This window comes from Myxine glutinosa, chromosome 8 (assembly GCF_964187855.1).
Source record: "Myxine glutinosa chromosome 8, kmMyxGlut1.1, whole genome shotgun sequence".
In the NCBI taxonomy this organism is placed as follows: domain Eukaryota; kingdom Metazoa; phylum Chordata; class Myxini; order Myxiniformes; family Myxinidae; genus Myxine; species Myxine glutinosa.
Window position 1 is genome coordinate 24,866,903 of NC_136268.1, and position 21,802 is coordinate 24,888,704.

At 39.9% G+C, this 21,802-nt stretch overlaps 2 protein-coding genes across 2 annotated transcripts in view; one reads left to right on the forward strand and one right to left on the reverse strand.

Annotated features, from left to right (window-relative positions):
- The window catches only part of LOC137432159 (epidermal growth factor receptor kinase substrate 8-like), a 29,233-nt gene extending 12,337 nt beyond the window's left edge, over nucleotides 1–16,896 (forward strand). The window contains exons 2-6 of the mRNA XM_078783025.1: nucleotides 7,987–8,253; nucleotides 8,814–8,985; nucleotides 12,705–12,876; nucleotides 16,113–16,245; nucleotides 16,354–16,896. Coding sequence (XP_078639151.1) covers nucleotides 7,987–8,253; nucleotides 8,814–8,985; nucleotides 12,705–12,876; nucleotides 16,113–16,245; nucleotides 16,354–16,413 — 804 coding nt within the window. The 3' untranslated portion in view covers nucleotides 16,414–16,896. The remainder of the gene's footprint in view (nucleotides 1–7,986; nucleotides 8,254–8,813; nucleotides 8,986–12,704; nucleotides 12,877–16,112; nucleotides 16,246–16,353) is intronic.
- PTPRO (protein tyrosine phosphatase receptor type O) overlaps nucleotides 16,596–21,802 on the reverse strand; it is a 52,986-nt gene continuing 47,779 nt past the window's right edge. Inside the window, exons 12-16 of the mRNA XM_078783940.1 lie at nucleotides 20,547–20,669; nucleotides 19,334–19,488; nucleotides 18,861–18,996; nucleotides 17,235–17,355; nucleotides 16,596–17,011 (exon numbers count right to left, since the gene is read on the reverse strand). Coding sequence (XP_078640066.1) covers nucleotides 16,998–17,011; nucleotides 17,235–17,355; nucleotides 18,861–18,996; nucleotides 19,334–19,488; nucleotides 20,547–20,669 — 549 coding nt within the window. The 3' untranslated portion in view covers nucleotides 16,596–16,997. The remainder of the gene's footprint in view (nucleotides 17,012–17,234; nucleotides 17,356–18,860; nucleotides 18,997–19,333; nucleotides 19,489–20,546; nucleotides 20,670–21,802) is intronic.

A 21,802-nucleotide genomic window follows, 5' to 3' on the forward strand; every position in this document is an offset into this window, starting at 1 on the left:
GCGACGTTTGTGAACAAGAATATAAACAATACAAAAGACACCTTAAAACTAACAAACACACATTTAATCTACTTCACCTACTATCTCCTATTCAGAAGGAAACAAAACACTGTTCTGCATGTAATAAAAATATCCTCAAGAAAGGCTTCGAAATGCATCTTAAAACAATTCTACATTTATCAAATTTTATCACAACTAAAAACTCTGATGGCGCATTCAAAGGAAATATTAAAATAAGAGTCTTTAACTTCAAACCTCCTGAACCAGAGTCTATAGTTGATGCTGTAGAAATAGTTAAACCTGCTGTTCAAACGTTGATTGAAAAAACACTAAAAGAAATGAAACCACTTAAATTTTATATGGGAGTAAAATTAGAAATGACAAAGGACGAAGGAGTTATAGATACACCATACATGAGAACTGAGCCACACTTTATATCTTCATATCAAGATTTTAAAACATCAGGAGTCTATGATGAACTTATTAAACAAGAGCAAGATGTGGATAATTCAATCGTAGGAAGTGGATTCAATATAGGAAAAATTATTTACATAGACATTCATATTCTTAAATCAGATCCTCTAAAAGCTTCTTCCTACATTGATTTACCCAGTGTTATCAAAAATAGAAAAGCAGTTATCAATATCAAAAATAAAGACAATAAATGTTTTCTCTGGTCTATTCTAGCACACTTACATCCTCCACATTTTCATGATGAAAGAGTATCTCATTATAAAAAATATGAGAATACATTAAATACGAAAGATCTAAAGTTTCCTATGGCTTTAAAGTTTAAATGATATTCCTAAATTTGAAAAGATAAATAATTTATCAGTTAATGTTTATGGTCTAACAGAAACAAACAGCATTCAGGTTTTAAAGCTTTCTGACAATTGTAAACAAACTCATATTAATCTTCTATATTTTAATTCAGAGGAAAATTCACATTATACATACATTAAAGATATTGCTAAATTAATAAAACCACAAGTATGTAAAAGAACAAATAAAATATATATTTGTTTGCGTTGTCTTAACTTCTTCCATACACAAGAAAGATTAGATAAACATTCAAATTATTGTGGTGAACATAAATCAACGGTAATCAATATGCCTAAAGAAGGCTCAAATATCACATTCAAAGATGAAAAGAAAAAGATCAAACATCCATTTGTTATATATGCTGATTTTGAAAGTATTCTAGAAAAAATAGATACTGCTTCTCCAGATCCAAAAGAATCATACACAAATAAATATCAAAAACATACTCCTTGCGGTTTTTGTTATTATATCAAATCATCCGTTGGTGATAAATATAACAAGTTAGAGGAGTATAGAGGCTCAAATACCCCAGAGGAGTTTGTGAAACGACTAGAAAAAGACTGTGTCCGATTAACCAAGATAATGAGAGAAACTAATAAACCAATGTCCTTGACGAGTGAACAGAAAAGGGAATTTTGAAAAAACAATGTTTGTCATATTTGTGAGGAAAAAATTGGTGAAGGTCTAAAGGTTAGAGATCATTGTCATCTCACTGGTAAATATAGAGGTCCAGCTCATCAAAGTTGTAATATTAATTATCAACTCCCCTCTTTCATTCCTGTCTTTCTTCATAACAACGCTCATTATGATACGCATCTATTTATTAATGAACTTTCAAAGACATCTGGACACATTTCAGCAATTCCTAACACGGATCAGAAATACATTTCATTCACAAAAACAATTCACACATCTCCTATTACTCATATCAGATTTCTTGATACATTTAAATTCATGGCAAGTCCATTGGCTAACTTGGTTCAAAATCTAAAAGAGTTTCCATGTCTTTCAGAGTATTTTTCAGATAAAGATTTTCTAACACAAAAGGGAATTTACCCCTATGACTATATGGACTCATTTGAGAGATTCAATGAAACACAACTTCCTTTAAAAGAAAATTTCGATAACAAATTAAACAACAGTCATATATCTGATAAAGATTATGTACACGCACAAAATGTTTGGGAAAAATATAACATCAAGAATCTTGGCGAGTATCACGATTTGTATCTCAAAACTGATGTGCTTTTATTGGCCGATGTATTTGAAGCCTTTAGATCTGTTTGTCGCACTGGATATGGATTGGATCCTGCTCACTACTACACAGCACCTGGATTGGCTTGGAGCGCGATGTTGAAAATGACAAAACAAGATTTGGATTTCATAGCCGATGTCGATATGCTTTTGATGATTGAAAAGGCAAAAAGAGGTGGAATTTCACAAGTATGCTCGAGCAGATACGCAAAAGCAAATAACAAATATCTTCCAAATTATGATTCAACAAAAGAGAGTTCTTACTTGATGTACTATGACGCAAACAACTTGTATGGCTGGGCAATGTCTCAAGCTCTTCCTTATGGGAAACTAAGATGGGTAAAGGAAAAAGACTACACAAAAGTTTTACAAGATGTATGTATCTCTACACAAAAAGAATTGGATGATTCAAAGGTTGGTTATTATTTTGAGGTCGATTTAAAATATCCTGAAGAACTTCATATCAAACATAAAGATCTTCCATTTGCTTGTGAGAAAGAAAGTCCAAAGAAAGAATGGTTGAGTGATTATCAACGATCGTTTGATATAGGTGAATCAACAGAAAAATTACTTACTACATTATATAACAAGAAAAATTATGTACTACACCAAAGAAATTTGCGACAATATTTATCAAAAGGTCTAAGAGTAGAGAAGATCCACAGGGTTCTAAAGTTCAATCAGTCATTGGTTAAAGGGGTACATTGATTTTAATACACAAAGAAGAACAGAGTCAAAAACAAATTTTGAGAAAGACTTTTATAAATTGATGAATAATGCGGTCTTTGGTAAGACCATGGAAAATGTGAGGAAAAGACAAAATATCAGACTAGCAACATCTTTGGAACAAGCATCAAAATTAATTAATAGACCGAGTTTTACTAGAGCTGAGGTCTTTACTGAGAACTTTTGTGCGATCCATTTGGTTAAAGAGAGTATTGAAATGGACAAACCTATTTACATTGGAACATCAATTCTTGACTTGTCAAAGTCATTAATGTATGATTACGTTTATATTAATCTAAAATCAAAGTATAAGGATAATGTGTCATTGTTGTATATGGATACTGATAGTTTTATTTTGAAAATTAATACTGATGATGTTTATTCAGACATGAAAAAGGACATTAATATCTATGATACAAGTAATTACAGTCCAGAGAGTGAGTTGTTCTCTTCTAAAAATAAAAAGGTGATTGGAAAGTTCAAGGATGAATTGGGAGGAAATGTTATGAGTGAATTTGTGGGATTGAGGTCGAAGGCTTATGCTTATAAATACATTGTGAATAACGTTGAAAAGACTGATAAGAAGTTAAAAGGTGTAAAGAAAAATGTCATTAAAGAAACAATAAACTTTAAGGATTATTATAACTGTTTAACAACAAAGAAAGAAGAGTTTAGAAAGATTAATGGAATAAGAAGTTATAAACATCAATTATATACAGAAGAGGTGAATAAGAAAGCATTGGGGGCTTTTGATGATAAGAGGTTTATTTTAGAAAATGGAATTGATAGTCTCCCTTATGGTTATATAAGTATATAAGTGATAAGATATATAAGTGATAAGATATAAGTGATAAGCTATATAAGTGATAAGATATATATAAGTGATAAGATATATATAAGTGATAAGTTAAAAAGGGGGGTTAGGGATTTTAACGGGCTACCGCCACCTTTTTTACTATTATATAAACTAGGGCATGCCCGTACGTGGGTGCCCGTTCCTTGCCAAAAAAAAAAAAAAACGCTACCCGTACGCTCTACCCCGCCCGTACGCCCGTAAACAAAAAAAACAACGCTCTTCGCTTCCGCCCTTCGCTCTGACTGAATTGGGAGAAATAATGCGCATAAGAAATCGAGAAATTATTATTTTCTCCGGAAGAAATCGAATTACGAACCGTAATGGCGCACGCGCTCGGCTCGGCTCGTTCTGTGATTGGCTGCCGGAAGTGAAGTCTTCACTGTCCGGAAGTTCGCAAATCGCAGTTACGATGAATCGCAAATTAGTTTTAATTAGTTTTAAAACATAGTTTAACGCCAACATAGTTTGCCAACGTGAAATAAATGAATACGCTCTCAAATGTGCCGTCCGAGGCAGAGTCTGTTCGCCACGTTCGGCACACGTGATAGCTCGCTGCTCTCTGATTGGTTGAATCGTTTTTTGGACATAGCTCGGTAACTACTTGTCCGATTAATTTCAAACCTTGAAAAGGCACATCCTCGGGTCCCCAGCAATATACCTGGCAAGTTTAAAGTATATCGGACCCGTGGTTGTCGAGAAACAGCGGTCACAGACATACATACATACATACATACATACATACATACACACAGAGATTACTGGAATTATAGATAGATGATAGAACCAAGTATCAACCAGACTAAAGAGTGGAGGTGTAATCAACCTTGGTATATAAATGGAAAACATAACGAATGTGAAAAATATCAGATTCAAGAGGTTGAGAGAATCACTGGTCAGAAGGTTCTCAAGACGGATAAACATATTCATTTGTTAAGTGGGGTAATGGAGGGCGGGAAGAAAAATATATTAGAGTGGAGTGAGAACTTTAATGGTTATCAATCGGATAATAAATATTATAATTTTAAAATGGTATGTGGGAGAGGAGGAGGTCAAACAAGAACCCTCCGTGAAACATACCACTTTATACTTTCACAACAAAAGGTTAAGGAACCTGTATACTTTATAAATATACTTGATGGGGATGAGTTCTATCAGAGAATGGAACTCTTTAAAAAGTTAGAAAGAGATAATATATTTATAGGTTCATTAGTAGAGTGGTCTAAGGAACGACATTAAGGGGGTAGTGGGGGGAATAGGGTAAAAATTACATGTAAGTGAGAAGGATCATAGGTTCATAAGGCTAGAAGGATTATAGGTTCATAAAGGAAGAAAATCATAGGTTCATAAGGTGAGAAGGATTATAGGTTCATAAGGTGAGAAGGATTATAGGTTCATAAGGCGAGAAGGATTATAGGTTCATAAGGTGAGAAGGATTATAGGTTCATAAGGTGAGAAGGATTATAGGTTCATAGAGGGAGAAATAGAGGTGTTTATGATTTTTGAAAAAGACAAGTATACAAAAAATAAAAAAAAAAAAAAAAAAATAATAATGACATTAGATAGGGATTTCCCATGTTAAACGGAGGTGTCCCAGAAGCAACATTTATCACCTACTTATATATTATGATGAAAATATGAACTGATTTTAGGGTAAAGAGGTCAAAGGTCAGAGTCTGTTATAGGTTTTCACTGCCACAATAACTTAAGAATGGCATAAGGTAACTAAGTGAGATTTGGTACAAGTATGTATAATGATGTAAAGATAAACATATTCAAATATGGGGTCAATCGGTCAAAGGTCAGATGTTCTGTTAAGGTAAAAATTCTGTTTCTGTGGTAATTTGTGAACCAGTAATGAGATTTTGACCAAACTTGGTAAAAGTACATATTATGATGCGAAGACGAACTGATTAGATTTTGTCGTCTAAGGTCAGAGGTAATGCTGTCCCACCTGCATTCAGGTTGTCTATATGTTAAAGATTACACACTATCTTTGAAAAAGTCGGCCATTGTGTACCAATACTCTTGCAAACCTCTCTGCATGTATGTGTTAAAGGGTCTGGCAGGATATCCTCGAAGTACACATGTAGTCACGTACGCATACTCACCTCCTACCTGTTTGGCCTGCATTTGAATCCCGATTGAGCTACAAACTGTCAACTTGGTATTTCACAGGCAGGGTGATTGATCAGTGTATATGTGTTCCCTCAGATGGACATTAATCTGTGTGTCCCATGTGTAGGCATTAGTTGGTGGACGTTAAAGATCCCACATTGTCCTTCGCGACGAGTAAGCGATCTATCACCGGCACCCTGAACAAATTCCTGATCGTCCTCCATCGGGGTGCCAACCCATTGAAGATTGTGCATCTCTTGCCAAAGAAACTGCTCCAGCAGAACCTATGCTGTGTTTAGAGCATGGCACATGAATGAATGAATGAATCTGAAGGAATGAATGAATCGTAATGAGTGAATGAATATAAATTATGAGGGATGTGGATATTAAGTTAGATTATGTTGATGGTAAAGATGGAGTTAGTACAACATAGTATACGCATGCAAATTGATGGATTAAATTAATAGGATGTGGATATGGCACAGTTATGGTGGATCGAATTTTTTATATCCTTGTACATCCTTAATTGTCTACAAAATCAGTTCTACCACTTATGTAGCCAACTCAGCCTGTACCCCATCTTACTGCAGCTTCCAGTTGTCTGTTCCTATTTTTTGTTTAAATCCCAAGGCCACACTTACATAGATTGCATCATCTTCCTTTACATTAAAGGGTCCTTTAGTGAACGTTGTGGTAGTGGGAGGTGTAGGGTGTAAAATTCTGCCATATTGGCATTCATATAAAAAATATGCCTCCTTTTTAGGCCATTAACACAATTAATTACCTATGCCAACGAAGGTGGATGGAGGTTATGTTTTCACCCCTGTCTGTCTGTTTGTCAGTTTTTCTGTCCGTTTGTGAACAAAATATCTCAAAGTGGACGGATTCGGACGAAATTTGGCAGAGATGTAGCGTATGTGACAAGGACGAAATGATTAGATTTTGGTGAAGATCCGGATTCGACTACTAGAATTTTAAAAGTGATTCTTCACCATCGGGAGATAGGGCCAAAAACGATACATTGCAGGATATCTCAAAAAGTTGTGGACGGATTTGGACGAAACTTGGTGGACAGGTTGTGTGTGTAACAAGGAGGAATTGATTAGATTTTGGTGAAGATCTGAATATGGATTCGGATATGAGAATTATTTAATTTTTTAAGTGATTCTTCAACATTGGGAGATGGGGCCAAAAACGATACATTGCAGGATATCTCAAAAAGTTGTGGATGGATTTGGACAAAACTTGTTGGACAGGTTGGGTGTCTCACAAGGAAGAATAGATTGGATTTTGGTGAAGATCTGAATATGGATTCGGATATGAGAATTGTTTAATTTTTTTAAGTGATTCTTCACCATTGGGAGATGGGGCCAAAAACGATGCATAGCAGGATATCTCAAAAAAGTTGTGGATGGATTTGGACGAAACTTGGTGGACAGGTTGTGTGTGTGACAAGGAAGAATTGATTAGATTTTGGTGAAGATCTGAATATGGATTCGGATATGAGAATTATTTAATTTTTTAAGTGATTCTTCAACATTGGGAGATGGGGCCAAAAACGATACATAGCAGGATATCTCAAAAAGTTATGGATGGATTTGGACAAAACTTGTTGGACAGGTTGTGTGTGTGACAAGGAAGAAACTGTTAAATTTTGGTGAATATCTGGATCTGGATCCGGCTCGTAGAATTTTAAAAATGATTCTTCACCATTGGGAGATTGGGCCAAAAACGATACAAAGCAGGACATCTCAAAAGGTTGCAGATGGATTTGGACGAAACTTGGTGGACAAGTTGGGTGTCTGACAAGGAAGAATCGATTCAATTTTGGTGGAGATCTGGATCCGTATCTGGCTCGTAGAATTTTTTAAGTGATTCTTCATCATTGGGAGATCGGGCCAAAAACGCTATTAAGCAGGATATCTCAAATAGTTGTGGACGGATGATTTTGATTAAATGTGATTCTGTATTGTGATTTTCTGGTCTACTCTGGGATACAAAACGTAAACTGTTCACCTGGCGGAGGTATGCTCTCGACTGAGTGCCGTTCTAGTCGTTCTACATGTTCTTTGTTATGATCTGTGGATCACTGCAGACATTTTCATAATGAGCTTTACAGCAAAACCAGTTTATGATTCCATCTTTGCATTCCGATTCCATGTCACATTTGGATAAGCTGTCCACCTTTCCTGCCCAAACGTGTGTGCGTGTAGGTTTTGGACGATTCAAAACAATGGTGGCGCGTACAAAGCCGGAGCGGTGAGATTGGTCATGTTCCAAACAACATCCTCATTCCCTTGTACAAACCAAGCGGAGAAAAAGAGATACCACCTCCACCCCCTCCACCACAGCCTCAACCTCAACCGTACAGGGCAGCATTTTATCAGCCGCAAAATCCTCTGCCTGGTTCTTTACTGTCTGCTATCCAGCAACCGAAACCATCTCCCCACAGTCGAAGCCAATTTCCACCTGGCCCACAGGTCCTGGAGACACCTCACTCAAGGCCTGATTACTTGTCTGACACAGAATTTTTCCATTCCTCCAAAAACCTATTTCTTTGTCACCTCTTTGTCTCTCTCAATTACCATTTTGTTTTTCATTTCCTTCTTTCAGGATTTTCTTCATTTGTTTTCATACCATTTTGAGAATTTATTTGAGCAATTCTTCTTCACCTGTGATGTTTCACCAATGATGTTTGCCTTTGGTGTGCAGACAAGGAACAGATCAGAAACCCTTGTGTAGAAGCGCGTAATGTGGGCATTGAATAGTCTGTCGACTTTGAAGCAAATCATTGTATGACTCTCGTATTAAGCTTTGTTTTTTCAGATTCCTTTGTTTTTTTTTATCCTTTGTTTTTTATTTATATTTTTGTATTTTATTTAAAAAAATAATCCAAATCCTCCATTTTTATCCCCTCCTTTTCCATATCCTGCTGGTTGCCTCCACTTTGCTCTTTCATAAACCATTTCCCTGCTGTTATTCATGCGAACCTCATTACTCAAACACTTACGTGTATCCCACACATGTGTACCGTGAGCAGATAGGGTCTGGATTCCACAAACCTCAGCATGAATCTCCAAACTTTCTGAAAGATCCACTTTGTGGTCCCGAAGACATAACTCCTCCTCACGATAATCCACGAGCCACAATGCCACCATCTGCGGCCCTGGAGCACTTCGATAAGCCACTCCCATCTGCTCAACATAACTCAGGTGGTCCAGAGACTAAGAAGTAATGCATGAACTGACCTTGTTTGATGTGACCTTACAGGTAACACCTGGTGATGCTAAAATATTTGATGATCAATGCTTACATCTAGTGCAATCCAAAGACTTTATTAGCGTCGTTCTGCTCCAATGTGGATGGCTCAGGAGCTGCTCGCAGTTTGTATATTTATTACCCTGCGCACGCAAAGCAAAAAGTGGGGTTAAGCAATTTGTTCACGTCTGTCTGTCTGTCAGTAAAGCAAGATTGAAAATCATTCCAAACAGGAAACTTACTGGTTCTAAGGACGTCATAAAGGTCACAAGCAACAGGCACGAATAACTAATGTAAAGTGTTAAATAAGGTGGCATGATGGTGGTAAAATTCCGGAATGAATTATTTTCTACAATCTTTAAAATCTTAATTTTATCTCGATTGAATTGTGTACTTGAACACTGGAGAATACAAATCACTTTTTTCGGATTGTAAAAACCTCCAGTTTTGCAGTACTTGCACATATTAAATAAGGTGGTGTAGAAGACAACTATGGCACTAAACTTCCAGAATTTCTTATACGACCTTTAAAATCATTATTTTATTTCAATTGAATTATATACTTAAACACTGTGTGAGATAAGGTGTTGTATGATCTCTCTAGTTGCATTAAGTCATGGGTGCAAACAAAGCTGCTTTAAACTAGAACGACACTCTTCGATGCCACGACGTCGACTGATATGCCTCCGCCCACATTATTAAATTATTATAATACTTGTGCCAAGTTTGATTTATATCCATTCAGCTGTTCTCAAGTTATCACATTTTTACCTTTCACCTCTTGACCCCAAAATTTAAGCAGTTCATGTTTACGTCATTATACATACCTGTTCCAAGTTTTAATTTAAATCCCTTCAGCTATTCACAAATTATCGCATTTTTTACCTGACATGACCACTGACCTTTGACCTCTTAACCCCAAAATCTAATAATTTAATCTTTACATCATTATTCATTCCTGTACCAAGTTTGAATTAGATAACTTCAGCTGTTTACAAGTTATAGACATATTACAGACTTTGACCTTTGACCTCTTGACCCCAAAATCTAATCAGCTCATCTTTACATCATTATACATAATTGTACCAAATTTGGTCAGAATTACATCACTGGTACACAAGTTATCATGGTAACAGTATTTTTACCTACATGACCTCTAACCGTTGGCCTTTGACCTCGTGACCCCAAAATCGAATCAATTCATCTTTACCTCATTATACATACATGCAACAAGTTTGACCAAGATCCCTTCAACCGTTCTCAGGTTATCGAGGTAACGAAAACCTATCACGAACGAACGGACGGGCGGACGGACGGACGGACGACCTGAAAACATAATGCCTCCGTCGACTCCGTCGGCAGAGGAATAAAAAAACGGTAAGGACCTCACATGCAGCTAATGGGTTGAACCGACTTGTGTTAGTCAGACAGAAAAGAGATTTTTGCAATTTGAGAACATCTTGGACTAACATAAAAACAAGTGGACAAAAACGACAAGGACGAACAAAAAACAAATAAATTGAAAATCATTCCAATCAAGAAACCTACTGTTTTTAAGGATGATATAAAGGACACAAACAACAGGGTTGAAGAACTAATGTAACAAGTAAAAAAAATTCTGTTGAAGGCTCCAGTCACAGACTATATAGTCCTCATCGAGACCAGGCCTTAAATAAAATAACTGCATTGATAGAAAAGTGAAGAAAAAGAGAATAGTGTAAGAGTTTTTGAGGAAGTAAAAAAAACCTGCTTTTTGAAAAGGGGAAGATCATAATTGTTTGGAAAAACATGAGAAGGTAAAGAGTTCCAGAATTTGGCAGTGGAGGGGAAGAAACAAACATAACAGCCCACCGTTGAGTTGCAAAATGGCCACACAATAATCATGAGATGTAGTGGCTTGTCGAGTATTCAGTGGTCTCGATTATGGCGGAGGAATACAAGCAGCGAGTTATTGGGAGCAGAAACGGAAGTAATATCTGTAGAAAAGAGAAAGAGAGCCAACTTTGCGGCAAATTTGAGCGGGTCGAGTTTTGAGGTCAGATTGGGAGAGTTGATAAGTCGAATTACTTTGGATTCAATTCTGTCCAATAGGTATGTGGAACTAGAACCATCCCAGATGTGAGAGCAGCTCTCTATACAAGGACGAATCAATCCTTTATATAGTTGAAGCAACTGTTGAGAGGAGAAGAATCTTCGACATCAGAACAGGACTCCCAGTTTCATCGAGACAGACTTTGCTATCTTACTATAATTCACCAAATGTCTGTCCGTCCGTTCCCAGGTACCACAAAAACGGCTGAACCGATCGCAACGAAATTTTGGGTGGGTAATCCTGGGACCCCCTGGAGTAAAATAGGCTATATTGTTTTTCCAATTTTTCCAATTTTTCCAAACACATTGATATTTACCGATATGCCGATATGATATTATTATTTAAATATCATATCGGTAAATGATATTTACCGATATGAACAGTGATATGGCTTTTATTGAAATTCTACAAATACTGTTTAGATTTTGATGATTTGCGTGTGATATGATTTAACAGATGTTTATAAATTGTAGGGCGGGTACTGTTGCTAGTTTGTGTAATGTGTGGATTCCAGGATAAATTTGAAGTTAGGGTAATACCTAGTAGGTTTATTGTATCACATGGTGTAATTGTAGCACTTTCAAAGGAGATTGGAGAGTTGAGAGGAGTCTTAGAGAGAGAGAGGGGGAAGAAATTGAGTTTAGAAGCATTGAATTTAACCTGATTACTTACTTCGTTCGTGACTAATGATGTAATAGACTACGTAAAATGGTGGTAAACCCTGGAATTAATTAATTTATTCACCTTTAAACCTCTTTAAACTATATTATCTACTTGAACACTGTAGAACACAAATTGCCTTCAAAATACTTCCATGGACCTCCAGTTTTGCCATATTTGGATATGTTCTATAGGATGGTGTATAAGGTGGTGTATAAGGTGGTGTATAACATTGCTTCATAGCGCTAAACATCCAGATTTTTTTTTTACCGATCGTTAAAACAATTATATTGTTAAAATTGAATTACTGTATACTGCGTGGGGTATCCTGTTCTATGAACCCTCTAATTGTCTTCTGGTATTTGCGAAAACAAAATGTAGAATGAAGAACTATCCTTGCTCATGAAGATGAGTGTGGATCTGTGTCGACAGACGGGAAGAGCAATGGATGAAATCAAGAGAACGTTGATTTATATACGAACCACCGACGGAAGCAAGGGGAAGCTGAAGTTTCAGGCGTTAACCCCTTTTTGCTCTGACGAGGGGCTAATGCCCGAAACATAAGCTTATTCTTGCTCCCCGGAGCAGTTAGATTAATTTTCTGTTGATTGCATCCATTGATGGTAAAACTAGGCTCATTATCTATTCAGATTGATTGTATAATCTTCATCATTCCACAAAAACTCTGCTGAAAACCACTTACGACATTTGATTGTTTGGCAGTTTGTTTGTGTACCTTCAATCTCAGCGAGGAAGGAAATGGCCTTTACCCCAAACCCCTGTTTGTGTACCCGTGTCAATGCTGTCTGCTATTATCATGATCAGTCAACACCTTGTACACCTCTCAACCTGCAGCCTGACAAGGTAAGGCAGCACTACAGTACTCACCCTGCTCCACCCTCCCCTTACACATTCCCACAGTTGAATCGAAAATGGCCCTCATCCACGACGAACTGGCTCAACGGCTCACGGTGGGACGTAAACCACCTCGAATCAGGTACCCGAGCCAGAAACCCATGGTACTGACTCTCAGCTACAACTCCGACAAGCAGGACGTGTGTTCATGGCTAGCCTCCAAAGGCTTTACCAAAATGTAAGACCTATTGTAGCATAAATCGATGTAGCATTCAGCCATTTTTACAACCTTGTCTACTGGATTAACTTTTTGTTGTGATGCTTTCAGTGTCTGAATTGCTAGAAATCATGATATTTAGAAAACATTTTACTTCCCCTTATTGTTTTCACACCTGCTATGATATGCTCACAAGACCTCCATTCACCATTGCCTCCACCCAAGAATGGAAACCGTCTTAATTGCGAAAGCCAGTGTTGTGACTCAACGCTGCCTGTCATTCTTCCTATGACTTCCATTTTTGGATGTAAAGTCGAGGCTCATGGAAGAGGGAGAATGCAGAATTGATCAGCATGTAACAATACAAAAAGAACAGCAGAGATAAAAGGGGGAAACACACAAACAGCAGGGTTGAGGGACAAAATGGATGAAGATTTGGACAAATAAGAGATGTGGGGAGGAATTACTGGTAGGGATGAATGCACAGTGTGGACAAGATGGATACAAAAGCAAACATCAATTTGGATTCAAATCAGGCCACTCTACACTGGGCATGCTGCTTCTGCTGTCTTAATGATGGATGGAGGTCCTCAATGCCAAATCAGAAATCAGAGCCATCTCTCTCGACATACAGTGGTGGCTAAAAATATTGGCACCCTTGCACTTTTTTCAAATAATGCACCATTTCTTCCAGAAAATTGTTGTAATTAAAAAATATTTTGGTATCCACAGATGTATTTATTTGGTTTGCAGTGGAACAAAACAAAAAAAGCTGAAAAAATGACAAAATCTAAGCTTATGCCACACAGAAATCCTAAAATGGCCCAAACAATATTATTGGCACCTCTTAGAGGTTGTTAGAAATAATTAGATTTCAAGCAGGTGATTCTCCCTTACTTTGGAATTGAACTCACCCGTGGTGAATTGTAGGTGCCTGCAATATAAAAATCACTCATTCAACCAGTTTGAATAGAGAAAAGGAGTCAATTTGTTGTTTTGTGTCACTTGAGGTAAAAACAAATGGACACTGCTCGGACTTCCAGGAAAGAAGTTGGTATTTCAAAAAAGTGGATCTGAGGTGAATTAACGGGGGTAGAAAAGATCAAGGTTTTGGATGGGGTGGGATTGAAGAGACCGATGGGGTGGGATTGAAGAGACCAATAAGAGATGGTGTTGGACAGCTGTTTTAAAGACCTGGAGGATGGAGTGGGATTGAAGAGAGCGAGGGAGTTTGTTCCAGAGGTGGGAGAAAAGAGGAATGAAGGAGTGAAGGTGAGCAGAGAGTCTTGATTTTGGCAGTTTCACCAGGAGAGGGTTGCTGGGAAATCTTGTGCGACCTGCAGGAATATTTTGTGGACAGAGCACAGACAGAGCTGGGGGAGCTACGCCGGAGAGGAGTCGGTGGAGGAGAGAAAGACCACCAACCTGCTTGCGGTGAGAGTGAAAGGCCCTCAGAGTCAGCTTCATCAAGTCAGCATTGGAGATTCCAATGATTCTGAAAGCTTTGGTTTCAACAGCGTGAAGCCGAGCTAGGTGTGAGACAGAAGCACCAGCCCAGAGGGGAGAACAGTATTCCATTGAGCTGCAGATGAAAGCCTTGTATGTGGTGAGGAGCTCAGGTGTGCCAAAGAAGGACTTCGCACGACGGAGGATGCCCAGTCGGCGACTGGCTTTGGAGGCCAGCTTGGAAATGTGGTTTTCCCAGGAAATATCATGGCAGATAGTGAGACCCAAAAGCTTGAGCGACAGAAATTCTTGGAGAGGATTATTCAGAAAGTGGATGGGAGGGTTGTCCAGTCGGTCTTTTCGGAGAGACATAGTAAGAATGTGAGATTTGTCAGGATTGAAAGACATGTTCCACTTGTTTGACCAGTCTGTGATTTTGTCCAGGTCTGCAGAGAGTGAGGAGGCTGCAGACTGCCGATCTGAGGGATGAGGAATGGAGCGGCAGAGAATGGAGTCATCAGCAAAGAGATGGAGAGGATTTTCCAGAGAGTCGGAGAGATCATTGATGAAGACCAGAAAAAGCACAGGGCCCAGAACACTGCCATGGTGAACTCCAGCCAGAACAGGAAGGGGCGATGAGAGAAATCCATTCAGGGCCACACATTGACGACAACCAGAGAGGAAGTCCACAATCCATGTGTGGAGATTTCCATGGATACCATAAGAGGAGAGTTTGATGGGCAGAGTGGGGTGCCTTCACCCTCTACAGACTTGGACAAAATCACAAACTGGTCAAACAAGTGGAACATGTCTTTCAATCCTGACAAATCTCACACTCTCACTACGTCTCTCTGAAAAGACCGTCTGGAAAACCCTCCCATCTACTTTCTCAACAATCATCTCCAAGAAGTTCTGTCACTCAAGCTTTTGGGTCTCACTATCTGCCATGATCTTTCCTGGGAAAACCACATTTCAAATCTGGCCTCCAAAGCCAGTCGCCGATTGGGCATCCTCCGTCGTGCGAAGTCCTTCCTTGGCACACCTGAGCTCCTCACCAAATACAAGGCTTTCATCCGCAGCTTGATGGGGAATACTGCTCTCCCATCTGGGCTGGTGCACCTGCCTCACACCAAGCTCGGCTTTACGCTGTAGAAACCAAAGCTTTTAGAATCATTGGAATCTCCTGCGATGAAACAGATTATGAGGGCCTTTCACTCTCTCACCGCAGGCAGATTGGTGGTCTTTCTGTGTTCTGCAGACTCCTCTCTTGCACCTTGGAAATTTGGAAAGATGTAGGCTTGGGGATGGTTAATGAAGTTCGAAAATATCATGGATTTGGATTGGGGATGATCTGAGATGTTGGGGAACAGAAGACCTGGAGGGAATGATGAAATTGAAGAGAGTGTGGAAGTTGGTTCCACAGGCAGGGAAAAAGAGGAATGAAGGGGTGGAGTTGAGCTCAGTGATTCTGGATTTTGTGAGTTTCGCCAGAAGGGGGTAGCTAGTGGACCGTGTGTGCTGGGGTGCAGATCAAGGGTTGGTTGGGTGAGGGGGGAGGTTACAAATCAAGTAAAGAGCAGAGAGTGCAAGACCAGAAAGGAGGTGGTAAAAGACAGAGACCACCGACCTGTCTGTGATGTGAATGTGATGTGATTGACTTTTTATATTTGTTTTCATCTCCCTTACTCCTCTTTCTGTTTCGCTAGCATACTCCCCCTCATTTGACCATTTTATATAGTGTACATTACCATTGTGATACTCCGTGAATTTTCTTCACTTTGAGTGGATTGTACGTCTCATCTACCAATCAGAACGCAGGATCGGCTGGGCATGCTCAACGGTGAGCAGCTGTTTGCCCTCACCAAGGATGAGCTGCGGCTTTTCGGTGGTACGGAGGGTCCGCGTGTCTACAGCCAGCTGGAGATTCAACGTGCCCTGCTGAGGGTACGGTAAACCACACCTCACATCCTTTGGAATACACACGCCGTAGCTCGTGACCCCAGGGGAAAATCCCAAGTTTCTCTTTCTACCATTTTACCACCTTTCCCACAGGAGCATGAGGGTGAGCTGATGAACCTCATGGAGCAGCAACGACAGCGTCTGAACATATGACCTTTCCACAATCAGCACATGAGAGATCTTTTCCACTAGCCACTCTACCCTCTTACGGAACCTCTTCCTCCGCACAGATAGGTCTAGTACCTGGAACACTTTACATGCAAAATTTGAGATTCCTTTGAAGTCACACTGGATCCAAGGGAACCGTTTTTTTCGGGTTAGTTCAAGCAAACAGATTTGGTTAAACAAAGTTTATTATGTTGTGTTCATTATTTACATCCATGAAACGATCTCCTCTGATATGCGAGGAAACTGACGGTTATCAAATTTTCTTGATTTTGACGACACGTCTTTTCATGGAAACGGTGACGTGTAATTATAATAATGCTTTGATAATACAGATGGAAAAAAAGAAATCATTCGTTGATCGATCTGTAACTCATTTAGGGCTCTAGACAACAAAGTTCCATGATTTAAAACCGTAATGTGCTTGGAAGACATTTAAAATGACCGTCCTAAATAAAGCTTGTTCCTTCAGAGGTTCGGTTTCTCCATTATTATTTATATATGTACAGGTGTGTGACGGTTCTTGCAGGAATCGGCTTCCATTTTGATCCACCGTTCTAGTCCGTGACGTCTCAGCAGAGTTGATCTGAAGAATAAAGAAATCTTTAGTTGTTGTTTGTTCCGCATCATCAAAACGAGGTCGCATGGCCATCAGGCCGGTCGAAGGTGGATTTCCACCCAAGGTTGACTACAAACTGACATCAGGTTAGGTACAGACGACACACTTGGAATGAGGAAGAAGAAATTAGGCTGAATTGGAAGGATGTTGAGGATGGGTGATCAAATGCTAGGTTGAACTGTCGACCCACCGGAGGACAGGCTGAAGCTGCGTGCCAGCACGTTGGCGTACACGATGGAATGCACGTCACTCTCTGCTCCACACTGGGACCACAACTCCAGCAGGCAGAGGTATATGAATACGTACTGGGCCTGCAGTCAGAGGGAACGGGAGAGCCTCGAAAATCGGAAAGAAAATCTGGCATGCCCAGCAGCATAATTAAACAAACCTGGTCTTCATTTCTGAACAATCTCTAGGCCAGCAAAGAGACAAAACAATGAAATGAGACACCAAAGCTAGGAAATATTAAAACGTGTTTGTGGCTTCCTTAGGAGTACCATTTTAACAGCAGTTCAATTTTCAGAGTTAAACCAACGACCATATACAAGGGGAGAGGGGATAACCTCAAGTGGTCACATTAGACACTATGACAAACTATTGGTTCCTAAGAAGAAGAAGAAGAAGAACCACTTCTGTCACGTCTTCAGATCTGAAGAAGAAAGAGGGGTGAATGTGAAGGAGCAGGGATATGGCTGCTCAGGCAGTTTTCCATTACCTAGGGGGCACAATGTGCACGGGTCATCACACCTCAGTGGTTCCTCAGAGCCATGTGGTAAAAAAAAAAAGTAACACCAACAGGATTAATAATTTTGATCTGAAGATGCAAGTATTGTCGTTTTGCCAAGATTGTTATTTCGTTTTCCTTGATGTTTTTCCTTAATGGGTAAAAATAACAGATTCCACAGAAACGACCGATGCAAACGAACAATATGAGATCACAAAACATCTGTGGCCATTGTGTAATAAATGAACCGATCATGTGAAATGGCGATTCGACGGCCAAGGCCTCTACCAAAGTAAAAACAACTATCGGAGATGCATCTTCGTGGTGGTTGTACCTCCCAATGCAAGTCGGGGACCAAATCTTCCCCGTTCTTCCCTGCTGCCCGGATTCTTCAGGGCAGTGCGGTCACAGTCAGAGTGCCAAATGGTCTCCATGGACCGGCCCGTCTCTCTGTCTGTCTCTCTGTCTCTCTGTCTCTCTGTCTCTCTTTCTCTCTTTCTCTCTTTCTCTTTCTCTCTCTCTCTCTCTCTCTCTCTGTCTCTGTCTCTGTCTCTGTCTCTGTCTCTGTCTCTGTCTCTGTCTCTGTCTCTCTGTGTCTCTCTCTCTCTGTCTCTGTCTCTGTCTCTCTCTGTCTGTCTCTGTCTCTAATGCTCTCACTCGCTCTCTCTCTCTAACTCTGTCGTGGCCCTGACTTCGTGAAGGTGGGGGTACACCATCCTAGATTAGGGGATCTTTGGGTCGTTCCTGTGAGATCAATCGGCTGTATCTGTGCTGCGGCTTGTTCGAGAGAACTGACTGGGGCTATACAACAACAACCAAAGTAAAATACGAATAACATCCTAATAGCAGAACCACAGATATTACTAAAACACAGATTATAAGGCTCATGGAGGACAAACAACAACCTCAGGCAAACATAGCTTTGCATTCAGACAAACAACAATTTCAGTAAGCATAGCCAGGCATCGCTTTCTTTCCACAGTAAGCAGGATAAATCCCCCCCAACACCCCCAAGATGGCAACCCATTAGAGGTAACATCCACTTATGAGCAAATGTTAAATTATTTTTTTCAACAAAGTAATCTAGCTAACCTCTGTTTGCACCATGCTGGGCCTATGTGTCCGCAGCTGTGCCACCGATCCCAGGATGTCGACAGTGTTGTGGCTTTGCAGATGTTGCAGTAACCGGTCCAGTGTGATGAAGGAGCCCGTTCGACCTACACCAGCACTATGCAGAGTTTGTTTATTAATCTTCTGGTTTCCTTACTAGGCCCGATATGTGTTCAGCAGATGCAAAATAATATATCATCATCATTATGTGCAAGCACAGCCTTGGTTGCTGAGTGCACACCGGAAATGCTTCTCAAGGTACACAAATACGTTAACTAGGCCTTCACTTACAAATAATACTGCAAGATGGTTAATGTCTAAAAATGAGTGCGAGGATGCATATCCGGCTTAATGTGGCCTCTTAATAATAGCCTACTTGTAAATGTTGCACCCTTGCATGGACAACCTGAGATCGACATTTCATAACATGTATATCATCCTGCAGAGGAACTTACCTGCAATGAACAACCATAGGCCCTGCATGTATGTTAGCCTTTCCACGTACGCAACGTACAAACTCGAGTACTCCCCGTGTACAGCTCTCGCTGGGCACGTCGTGGTCTGGCCAGGCGGTGTAGTGGAAATGCAGCACAGACCGTTTCGTTGTTCCCTGGATCAAGGAGGATATGCCCAAGGGGGTAGGAGGGAGTGAGTGGACATCATTACCTCCACCACTGAAGGTGGATGGAGGATATGTTTTCACCCCTGTCTCTCTGTTTGTCTGTCTGTTTGTGAACAAAATATCTCAAAACGTTGTGGACGGATTGGGACGAAATTTGGCAGAGATGTAGCTTATGCCACAAGGACAAAATGATTCGATTTTGGTGAAGATCCGGATTCGGATCCAGCTACTAGAATTTTAAAGTGATTCTTCACCATTCGGAGATCGAGCCAAAAACTATACATAGCAGGTTATCTCAAAAAGCTATGGACGGATTTGGACGAAACTTGGTGTGGAGGTAGGGTGTCTGACAAGGAAGAATCGGTTCAATTTTGGTGAAGATCCAGATCCGGATCCGGCTAGGAGAATCTTTCAAGTGTTTCTTCACCATTTGGAGATGGGGCGAAACCGACATATAGCAGAATATCTCAAAAAGGTGTGGACGGATTTCGACAAAATTTGGTGGAGATGTTGTGTGTGTGACAATGACTAATCGATTCGATTTTGGTGAAGATCTAAGTATGGATTCGGATACGATAATTATTTAATTTTTAAGTGATTCTTCACCATTGAGAGCTCTGGTGAAAAGCAACTATATAACATGATATTTAAAAAGAATTATGGTCGAGTTATGACTAAACTTGGTGGATGAGTTGGTTAGGTGACAAGAACAAGCCGATTAGATTTGATTTTGGTTCAGGTCCGAATCCAGATCCGGCCTATCAGTGGGATACAAAAAATAAACTGTTCAGCCTGGCGGAGGTGTGCGCCCTACCGAGTGACGTTCTCGTTTAAATGCTCTCCTTGCTAATTGTCCTTTTCCATAATGGCACTAACATCAGATCCACCATGAAACTACTTGGGTATGTGGTTCTTTTTACTGCTACTGCCACCATCAATGTACTGTAAAAGTCTGGTTAATATAATTTCAGGAAAGTTATCTGGAATATCTGGAAGGTATCATACACTGAGATTCCCTTGGAAAGAGTCAATGGAAACAGTTGTACCTGCTGAAGCTGTAAGTCCCGTAGAGTCCAGTCTCCGTGTTGCTCTTCAGCCGACATGGACACGGCGGTAGATTTATAGAACACAGGCTCCTGGTCAAAGGGCCAGTAGTGTTCACACTTGATCTGGAGAGGATTGAGGGAATGGGAAGGAGCAGTGAGCAGATCTCTACAGACCAGGCATTCACAAGCCACAACCCAAAAGGATGACGACTGGATGGATTAGATCAACAACCAACATTGAGCAAAACAATCATAAATCTCCTCCACTAAACAAATTGATAAGCAATATTAAATTAACCAAGCATAACCTACAATAACTTTTGTGAAACTTTATCAATTGCTCAGTTCTAACAAGACCAAATATGACTTGAGGTCTATCGGGTTGCCTTTCCTCGATGTGCAGTTCATAATTACACCATCAGGTTACCTTTTCCCACCATCCATCATTCTGTAACACCATATTGTGAGACTGTCACTAAGTGTGCAACTTATTTGCCTGAATTCACCCAATACTGCAACATCTCAGTGGATAACCAAGCTGAGTCGACCCCACCACTAGTGCTTGCATGTGAGGCCTCCATGTAATGCTTGCTGTGTTGTAAGCTGTGGGAGGGCAGGATGGTTTGTGGCATGTGCTTGCTTTGTAACTGTCTTCTCCTGAATTTGTTCCACTGTGATGTCAAATCAGATTAAAACTACAATCCTGGTGCATTAGCAGCAGTAGGTGCTGCATCTCGGAGCATGCCGTTTGGACTGGAAGGTAAAGCCGGCTGTCCAAGTTCTCTGCATTTAGGTCACCGGCATGAATGTAACCAAACTAAATTTGCAGCTGAACGATTCAATAGGCTATGCAAGTTAATAGTAAGGGAAACATATGAAAATCTGTTAACTAAATTGTTACCAAAAAATTTCTTCACCAATATGTTTGTAAAGGTGTGTAATAACATGTGTTAAAATGTTGAAGGTCAACTCCCGTGGGAAACCCAGAAAAAAAGCTGTTGAATTCGGGTACCGAAAATTATTTTCGAGAATTTTTATTTTTTTAAATCGGCCCTTAAGTAACTTATGAGGGGTCAAATAAGGGTTTTTCATGATTCTGAGTTGATTGTTAACATTTATATTTCACCACAGACACTCCTTTGGGGAAAAATAATTTCTAAATATATCTCATTTTCTACTTTGCAGGACATGGAGTCTAGCAATATGGATGAAGACGTTACTCCACCTGTGCTCAATTGCTTCATCTGTGCACGCTC